The sequence below is a fragment of the Argentina silus genome (assembly GCF_951799395.1).
Source record: "Argentina silus genome assembly, chromosome: 16".
Classification (NCBI taxonomy): Eukaryota; Metazoa; Chordata; class Actinopteri; order Argentiniformes; family Argentinidae; genus Argentina; species Argentina silus.
Window position 1 is genome coordinate 9,910,222 of NC_139670.1, and position 16,428 is coordinate 9,926,649.

At 45.6% G+C, this 16,428-nt stretch overlaps 1 protein-coding gene across 2 annotated transcripts in view; it reads right to left on the minus strand.

Annotated features, from left to right (window-relative positions):
- Positions 1-1,066: 1,066 nt before the first annotated feature.
- The window catches only part of abcc3 (ATP-binding cassette, sub-family C (CFTR/MRP), member 3), a 39,571-nt gene continuing 24,209 nt past the window's right edge, over positions 1,067-16,428 (minus strand). Inside the window, exons 14-31 of one of the 2 annotated variants that reach the window (XM_083687367.1) lie at positions 16,146-16,233; positions 15,036-15,102; positions 14,579-14,705; positions 13,939-14,115; positions 13,507-13,674; positions 12,563-12,746; positions 12,039-12,144; positions 11,727-11,883; positions 10,520-10,727; positions 7,499-7,812; positions 5,563-5,762; positions 4,555-4,681; positions 4,307-4,408; positions 3,503-3,649; positions 2,973-3,131; positions 2,577-2,743; positions 2,058-2,252; positions 1,067-1,970 (exon numbers count right to left, since the gene is read on the minus strand). In XM_083687367.1, coding sequence (XP_083543493.1) covers positions 1,859-1,970; positions 2,058-2,252; positions 2,577-2,743; positions 2,973-3,131; positions 3,503-3,649; positions 4,307-4,408; positions 4,555-4,681; positions 5,563-5,762; positions 7,499-7,812; positions 10,520-10,727; positions 11,727-11,883; positions 12,039-12,144; positions 12,563-12,746; positions 13,507-13,674; positions 13,939-14,115; positions 14,579-14,705; positions 15,036-15,102; positions 16,146-16,233 — 2,805 coding nt within the window. In that variant the 3' untranslated portion in view covers positions 1,067-1,858. Of the gene's footprint in view, positions 1,971-2,057; positions 2,253-2,576; positions 2,744-2,972; positions 3,132-3,502; positions 3,650-4,306; positions 4,409-4,554; positions 4,682-5,562; positions 5,763-7,498; positions 7,813-8,954; positions 9,266-10,519; positions 10,728-11,726; positions 11,884-12,038; positions 12,145-12,562; positions 12,747-13,506; positions 13,675-13,938; positions 14,116-14,578; positions 14,706-15,035; positions 15,103-16,145; positions 16,234-16,428 lie in introns of both variants that reach the window. The other variant, XM_083687368.1, reaches the window with a different exon arrangement.

Sequence of the window (16,428 nt, forward strand, 5' to 3'; positions counted from 1 at the left end):
AATTCTTGGTACTTGGTATGAGCCATTCCTGCCAGTCCAACAGACAAAGCAAAGTGTCCAGTTCAACATGGACCTCCAGCCCATAATTTCTGCGAGGCCTGAGGATGAAATGCAGGAACCAACAAACCAGATGGATGAGTGGGACATCTTCCTCTTAGAAGCTGATTTGGTAGAGAAGCACCTTCATGACAAGCTGAAAACACTCGGCTTTGAACTGAGTGTGATGAGGAAGGGTAGTGTGGATACCCAGGCTTCAGAGAAAAAAACAAAGGAGATGAAGGTGAAGATCGAGAAGTATCTGAAGGAGATTTGCCTGATGAGGACAGAGCCACATCTGTGGGAGATACAGAGAGACATAGAGGAGGAGGAGGAGAGGAGGATGGAGGAGAGGAAGAACAGAGTGGGCAGTGTGGCCAACAAGTCAAAACAGACAGCCACAAGATTCTTAAACAAAGAGGAGGAAGTTAAGACTTTGGCCAGGGTGAAAGAGGGAGAGAAGTATGGAGAGCAGGAGGTCAAACCAACCACACTGCTGTGTGAGCTTTGTGACAGGTGTTTTGCCCCCAATCGTCTAGTCCCCCACAGCCAGATCTGTGCCAAGGTGAAGAGCAGCAGCTCCAGACGGGGAGTCTATGACGCCACCAAGCACCGTCTCAGCGGGACCGACCTGGACGGCTATATCAAACGAGCGATGTGAAGCTCCAAGAGGTTCAAATGTGTCACCTCTTCTGTTCCAGTTGAAACACTCTGCTTCCTCCATTACCCAACTCTTGTATACGGTACATCCTAAGGGATATAAGCCTCAGAATCACCCTTTAATCTCTCTGATCTTTTGAATAAAATAGTTGACTACAAAAAAAAAATGGTTTTGAGTGGGGTTTGTTAATAGTGAAGGAAACTACAGAATGAAAGTGTTGTAACATGAGTTTGTGATGTAATCAGCCAGTCATGTTATGTGTACATATGCATACTGTATGATACAAATTTAATTTTTAGTCAAATTAAAAGTCGGAGCTGAGGCAGTGTAGAAACTGTCAGATTGTGAGGCATGAAGAAAACTGACATCTTAATTTTCTTTTTTAATAAAGGCATTACCATCTTTCATATTTTGGTAGTACAGAATTCAAGTTTTTACAGATTTGGTTCACAAAAGAATCACACATTTAACTGAGCACACTTCCCTATCAGACAACAATTTAAACTGTAGCTTAAATAATGATAAAGTACAAAAATAGCTGGGTTTATCGCAAAGCTTTTTTTGTGGAAATTACAGTGGCACAGTATATCTTTTCTCTCTTTTTTTTGTAGAAAAAGTAGCAAAGTAAAAAAGTTTCTCCTGGTTTTGCAGCAGATTGCTGAGTATAAAAGTATACATTCACTGGCTCTGTCCACTGCCACAAGGCACTATAATGACTATAGGGTTGACCTCAGCATCAGACTCTATCCCATTTACATCCAGTCAGTCCAGGAGGTCAACCTAAACTCCAATACGTCTCTTGTCCTTTTTCCCTATTGTGATTCTATCTTTCATGAATTGTATGGCTGTATGGGAGTTGTATGATTAAGCATAAATAGTATATATAGTATGTACTGCAGTGGAGGCCGGTGGAGGTAGAAATCAGAGGACGGGCTCATTGTAATGCATGGAATGGAATGAGGAATGGTATACCGATTTCTGCCTCCACCAGCCTCCTCTGATTTACATTGGCTATTGTCTGTCTTTCTATGAGCTGCACTGAAATAAAATCCAATCGACCGGTGTGGTTGATCCTGACCCTGGAACTCCTGAATGGATTGAAAAGAAATAGAGTGGACCTCGTCCCTCGGTTACACGCAGGGGTGCGGTCGCCAGGCAGTGCTACTGTGTCAGTCCCGCATCTTTAGCCATTCCGTAGAATATTCCTCTCTCAGACAGGAGCTTGATTGGTGTGTCAAATTCAGCTATCTGTCCCTTGTCCAACACCAATACTCTGGAAAGAAGGGGAAGCAGGATGGTTCATTATGGAGGTCATAATGTCACCTCAGTGTGTGTGCGTTTGTGTGTACTGTATTATTACCTGGTGTAGTCCATGATGGTGTTGAGTCTATGTGCGATGGTGAACACAGTGCAGTCATCAAACTGTGTGCGTATGGTTGACTGGATGAGGTCATCAGTCTCTAGGTCTATAGCAGCTGTAGCTTCATCCAGGATGAGGATCCTCGTCTTCCTCAGCAGAGCACGTGCTAGACACACCAGCTGCCTCTGGCCCACACTGAACTCACACACACACACTCATTTATCCTATGCAGTACTTTACGGTATCCCATAGACAAATGGTATATTGTGTTTATTGTTCAGTGCTTTGTTCAGTTTGTTCAGCTGACCCAAAGAACCTATACAGGAGAACTCCCAGTCCCGCAAAACATTACATTTTGTACCAGCAGGGGGCGCTCACGAGAGTAAGGACAAAATACAGTCTCCTTACTTTTGTCTTACTTGTGGTCACGTTAAGTGCGCCCTCTGCTGCCACTGCCACAGGAACTGCATGTTTTACTTGAATGGGAAGGATAGGAAGTGGAACATGGCTGCGGTTTACCTGAGGTTCTCTCCCCCTTCTGAGCACTCCAGGTCCAGCTTAGCCGGCTGGTTGCTGACAAACTTGTTGAGATGAGAGTGTTCTAGAGCTTTCCATAATTCCGCGTCGCTGTACTTCTCAAAGGGGTCCAGATTCATCCTCAGGGTCCCAGAGAACAGCACAGGTTCCTGTGGATGGTACAGAGCAGATCTGTACAAATTCTTCAAAACCCTGATATGTTAGACTTGAGGGCAGTCAGCCGACAAGCTGACCAACATAATAGTTTGGTTAATGATTGTCAGTTTTCATAAATGGCCATTCTGCAGTACTGTGAATCCTACAGATTCCAGTGGGAGTTTGGATTTTCAGTAATTTACAGTGGTGGTGATGACTGTGTGTGTGTGTGGGTGTGTCTACCTGTGGTATGATGGTGAGTTTGGACCTCAGGTCGTGGAGGCCTATCTCAGAGATCTTGACTCCGTCGATGGTGATCTCTCCCCCAGCAGCCTCCAGCAGACGGAACAGACATAGCGTCATAGAGGACTTACCAGCCCCCGTACGGCCCACGATGCCAATCTGAACACACACACACACACACACACACACACACACACACACACACACACACACACACACACACACACACACACACAGAAGATAATGTTGTTATACAGTACAGTATATAGCACTCCTACTTAGGTACATACTAAGTGGGATGCTTGGGACGATCCGACTCTTGACTGCCCAAAAGCGCACAGCAGGAGTCATTGCTTTTTGGCTACTTTTGATAAATGAAAACGAATCGATTTTGAGCTGAACTATCCCCTGGAGGCCAACACAAACTCAGATGTAAGATAAGAGATGGCCAGTCTCAGTCCTGGACGGCTTAAGTGTTTGTTTTGCTGCAGCCCGGCACTAACACACCTCCCTGAGACTGGTCCTCTCACCTTCTCTCCTCCTTTGATGCTGAGGGTGAGGTTCTTCAGGACCAGGTCCAGTCCCTCTCGGTACCGCACACTGTAGTCATGGAACTCCACGTTCCCCTGCGGCGGCCAATCAGCCGGAGGCTTCTTATCCTCCACCTCCCATGGCGCCTATAGTACCAATACAACAACAGCAGGTTGTCACAAAGCATTCTGCCTGCAGACTAAAGAGGGACGTTGGGCGGAGTCAATGAAAAGCACATAAGAGTACACAGTGTTGCGCAACAAACACAATGACCATTTATCGAGAACCATAACACACACGCACGCACGTGTTACGCTATGAACTCAAACTACACTAGCCGTTAAGAGGCGATGTACAGTATTTGTTGGAGGGTAATAAAAGAACGATAAAGTATACATCGTAATGGCATATGGGGGCCCTGTTTTTAGTACAATATACAAATTATAGATCTAGGTACAGTTTATTAGTCTGTTAAAGTTTTGATTTTGGATTGGACCTGGCAGCAAAACAGCTTCAGGTATGTGTATAAATTTGCTCTATTAAATGCAAACAAAACACACTAAAAGCAGCAACATATGAAAACACATGTACAGTACATACGATATGCATATCATGCCAGGCTGCCTTTTAGGATAATAATGTTGACTGATTGATGCATATTCAATTTAGAAATGTGTTTTCCCCCCCTCTCACACACAGACACAGACACACAGACACAGACACACAGACACAGACACAGACACACACACACACACACACACAGACACAGACACACACACACACACACACACATACACACACACCTCAGTCTTGGTCTCAGAGTACTCCTTGACCCTCTCCACCGCCACGATGTTGCTCTCCAGGTCTGACGTCATCCTTACCATCCAGTTGAGAGACATGGTCACCTATCACACACAGGTTGGGATGGAACATACAGTAAGGTCCAGGGTTGAGGTGAGCATAGAGACATAACAAACACAGACAGACAGACAGACAGACAGACAGACACAAACACAGACACACAGACAAAGACAGATGTTTAGTACTTTACCAGTAGAGCGTAGGAGACAGAGAGTCCAACCAGGCCTGGGTTGAGCTTTTCCTTGCCGATCACAGCAAACAGCGCGGCAAACAGCACGATGCAGTTCCCAATGAACTCAATACGCACCCCCAGCCACCTGCCATGGTGAACACAATACAACGTTAGACAGACACAGACACTCACGCAACACACAATTCCAATCGCTGACCATGGTTGTAATAAAGGTCATAATAGATAAGTATAAGATATCTATGATATACTGTATATAATAATAGCAAATCCATGGCAGAATCCCAACTTGAGATTTAGCAGTCTTCATGAGTTACACACATAGTTAGTATGTTCTCATGATTCATAACAGTGTTTTGGAGTTATGTTGTTAACCCTACTGTACCTACAGAATGAATAAGGAAATGACATGTATCATTATTATTATTATTATTATTATTATTATTATTATTATTATTATAATTATAGTATAGTTCCTTAGTGTCCCCATGTCCTATTGCACTGATGCTCCTCTGGGGTGGAGAGCAGGGGAGGCTGGTGGAGGTAGAAATCAGAGGACGGGCTCATTGTAATGCATGGAATGGAATGAGGAATGGCTATTCCTCATTCCATTCCATGCATTACAGTGAGCTTGTCTTCTGATTTCTACCTCCAATGGCCTCCCCTGGTGGAGAGTGTTGGGAGGACTGTTGAGCATGCATTCAACAGCAGCATCAGTTCGCGGCCGTGTCCCAATTCTCTACGGCTTCCTCTCCTCTTTTCCTCTCCTCGTCTCATTTCTCTCATTTTAATTCCCTTGTTATGTTGAAACTCGACTTTAGTTTCAAAACAAAATCCAAAAGACTTCAAATCTGTCATTTGGGGGAAAACTGAGAGAAACTCAGAGAAGTTTCTCTCGTCTTTCATTTCCAAAGGACAGAGAAGCTCAGGAGAGGAAGCACATCAAGACAATTGGGACTCAGCCACTGTCCTCCCGCCTAACAGTGCGAGAGAGAGAGAGACACCTACCTGTTGGACACTATACCAGGGTAGTAACTCTTTTGGTTGTCATCCACTTTCATATCACTCAGCAGAACAAAAGAGGAAAGCCTGCCATAGGCTCTGATTACACTGGAGCCTGTGATAGTCTCAGAGAAATGGGAGTATATAGGAGACCGGCTCACAGACTCCAGGCGCTTTAGCTGCCGAGACGTGGCCACATAAAATCTCTAAAACCATGGGGGGGGGGGGGGGGGGAGAAACAAACAGACAGTATTATAACTCGAAACACAGGCGCTGAGGTAACACACTGCAGTAAGGACAGGTCTCACAAAACACTAGCAGAGTTCATTTCATATCCCATGTTGTTGTCATGACAAACAATGTATATAATACATGGGATTATATTATTAACAATGGATTGGAACTCTGTTGGTGTTTTTTAGATCCAGCCCAAAAAAGTATATAATTTAATTTATCAAATCAAAATAGTAGATCAGACAATTATGTGTCACACAATTGATTAAAACTAAGAAGCAATATTTCAGTTTCTATAAGTGTTTAAAGGCCATCCTAATGTTGTACTGTGTGGTTTGGCTTTCAAATGTAAACATTTTAACAATCTAACATCAGTGTAAAACAGCGGAGTCTGGTGGAGGCAGAAATCAGAGAACGGATTGTAATGCATGCAACGGAATGTCAAACACGTTTGATACCATTCCTCATTCTGATGCATTACAACGAGCCCGTCCTCCGATTTCTACCTCCACCAGCCTCTTAAGGCATTGTAGAGGTGAAACAGCCACAGGTAACACACACAGAGACCCGGTTATGTTCCTTTTTTCCGTGTTAGAGAGAAAAAGGACAACAAGAAAGGAAGCCTGGCCATGCAAACAGATGCCGTAAGAGAAGCCAAATGGAAAAGGAAATGATATGAGGATGTTAGGTGACGGCAACTGAAGATTGGAAGATCCAACTGGTAATCAGCATCTGTACACACTCTGCACTAGGGGAGGCTGGTGGAGGTAGAAATCGGGAGGATGGGCTCCTTATATAACCCATGGATTGGAAGGAGGCATGTTTGATGCCATTCCTCATTCCGTTCCATGCATTACAACGAGCCCGTCCTCCGATGTGTACCTCCACCAACCTCTGCACACGCCGCGTTCACCCCCACCCTGAAAACAACCCACACTAAAGTCCACTCTAGAACCCAAATTAGTTTTCTAACTTTACCAAACCGCTAGCTATCTGGACCCCAGGCCTTTGCAGCTGTCACCGAAACATTTGACAAATCCCAACACAGAGAACCCAAATGGAGGTTGTTTTTGAAAATCACACGCTAATCAACTTGAGTGAATTGAGACCCACTGGTATCTAAGCCTGTTAATACGAATCATGGAGTCATCCCTCTAAATGAGGTTAATACATTCTCTCAATCAAAACCTAGCTTTTTGTGCTTTGGGTATCATATGCAAACCAAAGGTTATCAAACTATCCTCCCTTAGCCCACAGCATCAGCCATACAGTACGAATAAAAAATGAGCCTATTTTGAGAGAGAGAATCAGGTGAAGTTATCTGAAGTGATTAGTGAATACACCGGTAACAGAATGGTATTCAATATGAAAGCTAATGGATGCTAATGTTGAATGATTAGAATTAGATTAGAACTGATTATGAATGAGTAACCAACAGCATACAGAAATGCAGTGAACCAGAGAATTAACATTCAGTTACCACGACGACGTAATTAAGTCTACACACCACACACACCACACCCCACACCCACACACTAACCCCTGACCCACTCGTACGGTTAGGCTACTGAGGCTAACAACAACACAGGACAGCAGTGATCAGATCTACAACAACAATCTACTGGCACACACAACAACAACAACAACAACAACAACAACTCAGATAGCATGCTGTATTAATGAGTTAGCAGACTCGTTTCCTATTTACCTGAACCCACCAATAGAACCCCATTAACGGGGCTATGACTATGAGGAACATGGGGGTGAGGGCAGAGCATACGAGCAGCACATTCAGTGTGTACCAGAAAGTGCGCATCCATATGTCAATATTGTCTGGGATGTGGGAGTCTATAGTGTCCACGTCTTTGCTGAAGCGGTTTAGGACCCGCCCAGTAGGGGTGCTCTCGAAGAAGGCCTGCGGTGCTCGCAGGACCCCCTGGAGCATGTGGAGGTGCATGAGCTTGGCCGCGTGCAGCATACTGTAGGCCCGGCACAGTAAGCAGTTGCCCAGTAACAGTACACCTGAGAGAGAGGGGGCACAGGTGACAACGACAACCCGCGTTAGTTGGATTTTTGGCTCGTTGACCCTTATCTCCCTCTCTCTCTCTCTCTCTCTCTCATTTTCTCGTTCTTTACAGTCTCTCCGTCCATCACTCACACACTCCTGTGAATCCTAAGTGTCCAGGTCTCCTGTTAGAAAAGTATTTGCCCTGTTAAACAGGGTTTGGCACACACATCTCTTTGGCACAAGGCTGAACCCTCACATTCATTTCCGGGGTCACAGAGAAAAAAACGTCCTGGAGGAAAATTCTGGAAGAAATCCAAATACTTCTAATTCGTGTGTATGATGAATGCGCAAACCTACTGAAACCATTTGTTGCCTTGTCATTGGTTCACCAACAGAGGGCAGCAACACATCACAAGTTTAAACCAACACTCTCCATCAGTTCTCTTCTCCAAGCGCCCCCCGCAGGCAATACTGTAGGTAGAAGACGCCCATATCCACCGATACAGATTCAGATATTCTTTCATCCCCCTAATGGATAAGGTTAAGGTTGAGGGTAGGATCAACTGACCCTAGATCAGTGTTTACAAGTTTACTAGTGTTTCTCAAGAGTATGAACAAACAGAGTTCTCAGTGCACAGCTTGAGGAGCTCAGAAGATCAGTTCTTAGCTGGAGAAGATCAGAAGATCAGTGTCAACCAAAACAACTCTGTAGGGATCATGTGAACTGTAGCCTCTTTTCCTACTGAGTGTACACAACCCAGGCTGTGTGTGTGTGTGTGTGTGTGCGCATGTGTGTGTGTAAATAGGCTGCAGGCAGGCAGAAAGTGTGAGGCCCGCTGAAGGAGGAGAGAGAGGAAGTAAATACTGCACGGTTAGGGAGGAGGCGTGCAAGGGACACCAAAACGCACACATGACATGAACACAAAAAGCTGAGGAAAAACAACAGCCAAAAGTTCAGAGGTCAAAGGTCACAAAAGGCTGCTCCACCAGTGAGGACGAAGCATGCCATAGAGGATACAGAAAGAAGAAAAAACACTTTTGAAAACGGAGAGAGGTGTGCTGGAAAAAAAAACGATAGAAGCATTATTTTGACATCCTGAGGGGGGCCTTCCCTAGAGAGAAAGAAGAGTGCGACCCTTCGTAACAGAACCAATACCTGCACAAAGACGTATACGAACGCCAGCGGGGCTATGACCACCGCAAAGATGGGGGTGCTGGCAACGATAACAATCATGGTGGACAGGGAGGAGAAGAAAGACCCCAGGAACATAAGGATGGTGGAGGGCAGCGGCTCGTCGATCACGTAGATGTCCTTGGAGAAGCGGTTGATGACGCGCCCTATGGGTGTGGTGTCAAAGAAAGACTGGGGGGTGTGAAATTTGTTGTCGAGCAGGGCGTGGTGCAGCTTCTTAGCCGCGGCAATGTTCCCTATGGCCAGGGTAAAGGAAGAGATCAAGACCAGGATGCCTAGGATTGGAGGGGGTGGGGTGGGGGGGGGGGGGACCAGAGGAAGAGAGAGAAAGAAAGGAGGGAGGGAAGAGAGTGATGAGAGGAGGATTGTGGAGGCTGAGGGATCCATAGCATACAGTAGTCCAGGATAAGGTGGGCAAACCTCTCTCCTCAATTGCCTACGATAGAGACTGATGCAGACCTGACTGCAGATCTGGTTAGAGAGCTAAGAGTGTTCCTCTGGAAAAGGAACTATGTTATATAGAGATCAAAGTCATGACATCACCACCATGCCATGACTCCCAACAGTAATCATTAACAGTAATCATTAACAGTAATCATTTACAGTAATCATTTACAGTTGACATTAACTATGACAGCCATTGAGTCATAGTTACAGTAATACATACATACATACACATTTGTACAGTACAACGCATGCCAGGAGAGGCTGGTGGAGGTTTGATACCATTCCTCATTCCATTCCATGCATTACAATGAGCCCGTCCTCCGATTTCTACCTCCACCAGCCTCGACTGATGCATGCAACAAAACTAAATATATGATATAAATATATATTTGGAAAAAATTGCTCAAGACATTCATAGACTCAACACACAATTCACACAGCATGTTCCATATTCAGATATTCAGGGTTTCACATATGAACACTGAATTTCCAGGCAAATGGTTTCTGACTACTCTCCTTTATCTAACATAATAGTTCTCTTAGGCTGCAGGGAAAACAACAATTTCATATCCAGGTCATAATTTGTTTGCGTAGCCCGGGGCATATAATAACCTGCAGCAGGTATCCAGGTAACATTTTCTATGAAGCCGATATGCATTATGCTTTATAATGCATATGATATAAGCATAGCTATAACACATAAAGACTCATAAAGACTCGTACAGGGAATTCAAAATGAACACCACCACCCATAACTTCACCTATGCACTAACAAGGTTTTCCAGCACACAGCTTTGATACCTGCTATAGTGTTGTATGTTGTTTTATTTGTACAAACAGCATGTTATGTACTCACTCCTGGGCAGGTTGCTTAGGATTCAAAGCATCTCAGGCCATAACTAGACATTTGCCCTTTATGTGTGTCTGTAACTATGCTTACACTGCATTATTACTCTATCATAGTGCATTATGAGTACATGTGTAATGAGTTATGCATATGGGCTACATAGAAAGTGTTAGCGGTATCCCTATCCTGAGGTGATTTCGGGGGGGGGGGGGGGGGGGGGGTTTTCTCCTCTTACCTTGTGTGATGCCCAGTGCTGCGTACACCCCCACTCTCATGCTAACAGTGACCTGGGTCCGGTTCTGGGTATTGTCATTGGTCCACTCGCTCAGCCAGATGTTGGCGCCGATGGCAGCCGCGTTCTGACAGCCGTACAGGAAACAGATGAACAGCGACAGCAGCGGACCCACAGCTTTACAATACTCCCAGAACACCTTAAACTTCACCTGCGGGGGGGGGGGGGGGGACAGGTTCGAGCTTACAGGTTAGAGGTCAGCACTTGTTTAGGAAACAGGAACACTCACAGGTCTGAGGTCTGAGAGACTTCCTCTGTTGACCAGCAGGGGGCAGATACGTCTCAGGCTCATGCACCTCAAAGGTCAAGTCCATGTTGGTATCAAGATAATAGCATTGCAATTTGCATTCTTACTAGAATGTAGTTGCTACTGTTTAGTGTACCTCAATTACTGTTTGTTTGACTGAAGGACGTTACAACATGATCAGTAACCCATCATCCCCCAGCTCCACTCACCAGTCCCTGTATCAGTTTCTCCATCCTACAACTGTTACCTCTCCCTACTTCATCCTGACTACTATTACTCATAGAAACAGAACGGACCTTGGCAATTTGGCTAGTGCACCAAAAGATAGAACACAGAGAAGCTACCATAGCAACTACGCATCATTTGTCTCAACATTCCAGTGTCAGTTGAGCTGGTTGATTATTAATAAAGCTGTGAACGAAAACTTCACAGGACACCAAAAGATGGCCGCCGATACACCCACCATGGAATGTTACTATGAATGAGCACGTCTGTTCTACTTGATTTCTATGCTACTACTGCAACCCATACCATGCTTTACAAATAAAATGTATTATTATCATCATTATAATTAAACTTATTATTACTACAGTAGTACAATTATTTGAAATTATTCTAATTTATAGTGTACATGCCCAATACCCATTTCACTGTCACTTAGCCTGTCACACAAGACAAAATGTATTGTTTTATTGTCCTATTTTGTACATTTGTGAATTTGTTATTGCTATTTTCTTAATATTTTGCTATTTTGTAAATTTTTTGTCAATACTTGCTATTGTTTTTTATGTCCCATGCACCAACCTCACCAAGTCAATTTCCTGTATGTGCAAATATACTTGGCCAATAAAAGAATTCTGATTCTGATGATTCCGATTCTGATTTTTATCTGCTACCACTCACCCTGCCGGTCTCAGCGGTCTCTGCCTGGATGAGTTTGTCCACTTTGGGCTCTTTCTTCTCGGGTAGAGGCTCTGCGTGTCTCCTCTCACTGCAGCGACGCTTGCGTACAGACCTGGTCTTAGGGTTCTCCACATCTACTGAGATGATACTGATCTGCCTGCAGGGGACCGGACGAGGACAGCCAGTCAATAAAGGAACCAATCAAATCACATGCAATGTATATATAGAGCTTTTTGGGATATGAGTAACGTAGGAACGGTTATATAGGGGATATGAGTACCGTATGAACGGTTATATAGGGGATATGAGTACCGTATGAACTGTCTCTTTGTCTCGGTGACCACAGGCGCCACCATGTCTGCGTGGTTACTAAGGGCGTCGTCAGGGAACGCTTCGTCATCGTCGTCAGTCAAATCTTCTGTGAGGGGTACAGTCACACAACGTTACTTTGGTAACTATGGGTACGGTATCGCTTTAACATCAGTATGTATTAAAGGCTATATCATGTGATTCAACATGTTTTAATGGATTATATATAAAGAAAAGAGGATCTGGACTGCAACTTGATCTCTTCAAAGATGTTTTGGAGCGTTTCGGAGCAAGCTCCTTCGTCAAAGCAAGACATCCAGAACCTCTTTTCTGTATATATACTTCATATTCCATGGACTGAGCACCCCTCCAGAGGTCCAACCAAAAGCCAGCACTTTTCAGCAATGTTTTCATAAGCAAATTAGTAATTACTGGGTAAATAGCATGTGATTACCAATCTCATTTGTACATTCTATGTACCAATAGTTGACTGTAATCAAATAACCATTCCTGTCCTCATGTCGTACCCGTGGCCTCGTCCTCCTCTACGATGTCCTCCAGGGAGTAGTTCCTGAGGAACTCGGCGAAGGCTCCGTTCTGTTTGAGCAGCTCCTGGTAGGAGCCCATCTCTGACACCCTGCCCTCCACCATCACCATGATGTTGTCCACCTGGGGCAGGAAGCTGATGCCATGAGTCACCAAGATACGCGTCTGGAGGGAAACCAAAGAGGAACCACTCATGTCAGATGACGAAACGTTGCGTCAATATCGCATTTTTTATATATTGCACATGCCATCAAAAGGGGCACACCCTACTACACACACAATCATGATGACACACACAACAGACATTTCGTCACACTCCCACGACAATCCATGCTACAACCTGAATCTACACGACACACGCCTCAAGGTTTGCTCACTCGACAGCAGGCCTTAGGTCTACAAAGTATCAGTACAATCAGTACAACAGCATCATAAACATGATAAACTAACAAGAAGTTGAGAGGTGTGTAAAGCCATAAAGCCACGATAAGAGCTACAACTTCCTCTATTGTGGAGGACACTCATCGAGACAGAGCAGTTCCTGAACAGCACACTATCTGGGCTATACCTCAGATTTGATCAAATCGGCACTTTTGTCCAGTCATTCGCGACTAGCAAAGCTATGTCCATAGAGTAGAGAGTGTGGGCCTGAGGTGCTAACAGAACCGAGAGGCTGCTCACCCCAACCTTACCTCCACGACACCAAACCCTAACCATATCCTTAGACGTAACCAAGGCCTGAAATGAACCGTGTCTTTATCCTTTGGTTATAGCAACTTCCAGGATGGTACAGTTGTGTTTGATACCATTCCTTTCCATTCCTTTCCATTCCTTTCCATTCCATGCATTACAATGAGTCCGTCCTCCAATGTCTACCTCCACCGGCCTCCCCTGATACAAATGAAACAGCAGTGCGGCTCCTTACCTTTCCCTGCATGGCCCCCTCTGGGCCAATGACGTTGTCGAAGATGTGTTTGCCCACGTGGGCGTCAACGGCAGACAGGGGGTCATCCAGCAGATAGACGTCTGCCTCACTGTACAGACCTCTGGCCAGACTCACTCTCTGTCTCTGGCCACCTGACAGGTTGATGCCCTGGGAAACAGACAGACAGACAGGTAGGCAGACAGACAGACAGTTGAAACTCCTCGCGGTCCCTTCACCTGCACTGATGCTAAAGAATTGGAAAAGGAAAGCAAATTCCTAGTAGCAGAGTACCTATACAGGGCTGTGCTGGAAGGCATTCGCCATAATGCTCTTAACACTCACCAATGTTCACATCAGTCGATGCAGACACAGGGCAGGAGAGTTAAGACCACCGGAGCTACTTTAAGGCTATTGAGACACTTATAAGTATACCTTTTCTCCGATCTCTGTCAGGTCTCCTCCTGGTAGCACTTCCAGGTCAGGGGTCAGGGCACAGGCCTCCAGGACGCAGCGGTACTTCTGCTCATTGTAGGCCTTTCCAAACAGGATGTTGTCTCTCAGAGTGGCGTTCTGGATCCAGGCCTGCTGGGGCACATAGGCTACCGAGCCCTGGGGAGGGAGAAGGAGAGGTGGAGAGCAAGAGCAAGAGCAAGAGGGGGAGGGGGAGGGGGAGGGAGAGAGGGGGAGGTGAGATGTTGAGAGCGAGAGAGGGGGAGAGAGTGGGAGGGGGAGAGAAGGAGAGGAGGAGGTTGAGAGCGAGAGGGAGAGAGAGAGAGAGAGAGAAGGAGATTGAGAGCGAGAGCGAGAGAGAGGGGGAGACAGGGGGAAGGGGGGGGGGGGGGGGTTAAAGCGAGAGAGAGCGGGAACTCAGTCCATTACTGAGTTAGTCCATTGCAACTGGACCTCGAGATTGTAGGGACAGGGACAAAGCCGGCGACACCGCGGTTGTCTCCCTAAGTACCGTCTGCTGTATGTCTGAAGCGTTCTCAAGTGGCAGATGAGGACACTTGAAAATAACAGTATAAATCTTTAAGTGAGCACCTGAATGGGTCTAGTGCACACCGCGCCCTACCTTTATCGAGATGTCTCCCTCCAGCTTCTCCATCTCTCCCAGCAGGGCTGACACCAGAGAAGACTTCCCACAGCCCACATGGCCTACCACAGCCAGCAGGGAACCCTGGGGAACCATCAGGTTGATACTGCGGAGACAGAGGGAGAGAGGCATGTATAATTCACATGTTTCTTTGTCCAAGGCCCATGCACCACTCGTACCGTATGTGCACTGCGACACCCTATTTAGCGAGCAAGCTAATTTGTGTCTGTTGTCCCACAACCATATGCCAGTGGTTGGACAGACCACACCACCACATACCAGGTGGAGGTAGAAATTGGGAGGACAGGCTCATTGTAATTCCTAGAATGAAGGTTAATACAATTCCCCATTCCATTCCAAGTATTACAATGAGCTCATCCTCAGATTTCTACCATTTCAATGGATTAAGTAGCACAGGAGCAACTTGTACACTCACTTGTGCAGGGCAGGAGCATCTTGTTTTGCCCAGGTGAACTTCCCATTCACAATGGTCACGGAACAATCTGAGAGAGAGAGAGAGAGAACATGGTAACACTTCAGTATGGGGAACACCTATAAGGCACTCATTGGTAGCTTCTAAATGTTTAAGTAGCTACTTGGGCAATTTTACTAGCCATTTATTAGGCCTTTATTCAGTGTTTTCTTAGCCTCATGTTATTAGTCATGCAGTAGCTGGCCAGTTAGATGTGGTTTCAACAACCCTCCAATCACTGACTCACATCAGCAGCTTGAACCTAAACCCAATGACATTATTGTGTGGGTGTGTGCAGGGACGTAGGAAGTATATTTCATGAGGGGGTGCTGCCTAAAATGTTGTGCGAGAAAATGTTGCATATACTGTAGCCTCTTAAACAAGCAATTCTGGTGACTTTTGATGGGAGATATAACGTAGTAGACTTCCACATACTGTCCCACACACCATCACAAGAACAAAAGATCTGTGTAAATACAAATAAAGACACCTGCTGACACCCTTCCTTCCTACGTGCCTGGGTGTGTGTGTGTGTGTGGGGGGGGGGGGGTGTGTATGAATGATAACATTACATAACAGTCACAAAAGCGTAAGCGGTGACAAAGCAATACCAAACTGGTACAATAAGTCACTCGACAACTCAAGGCCAACAAAGTCAGTTACAAAAGCGTAAGCAGTGAAAAAGCATTCCCAAACTGGTACAATAAGTCACTCAACGGGAGTACAATTCAAAGCCAGCGAGTTCAGTAACAAAAGTGAGAGCGATGATTCAACACTGCTGATAATCCGCCCGCGAACCACTCTCCATATCACTCAACACTTACAAAAGGCAAGAGAGATTACAATGAATGCATAACAGATGGTGATGAGGCAGAACCACACACACATTCACACACACCTGGCCAACATCCCAAAATAATGGGGACAACGCCATGGCAACAACCCATGTCACTATGATCGGGCAGAAACAGAGACCACTCGTATGACTCAGAGGCCTGGTTCCACTCCGATCACTACTAGGCCACCGATGCAGAGCCCTGGGTGGAGGATGTAGGGGGCAGCGGCCTTGTTTACCTGCGGCTGTGTTTTTTCTGTCCACTAACTCAGGGTCCAGCTCATCATGACTCAGGAAATCCTGGATACGCTTCAGAGAGACGTTGGCCTGCATGTATACAATGAAGAGAAAACACAGGCACCCACCCACACACACACACACACACACACACACACACACACACACACACACACACACACAATCTGTGTCTATTGTTTACACAACTCTGCAACATTCAAGATCGGAAAATCTTTGTTACTGTTTACATCAGACTCTGGACCTCCTATTGAGAGAGGGGAAAGA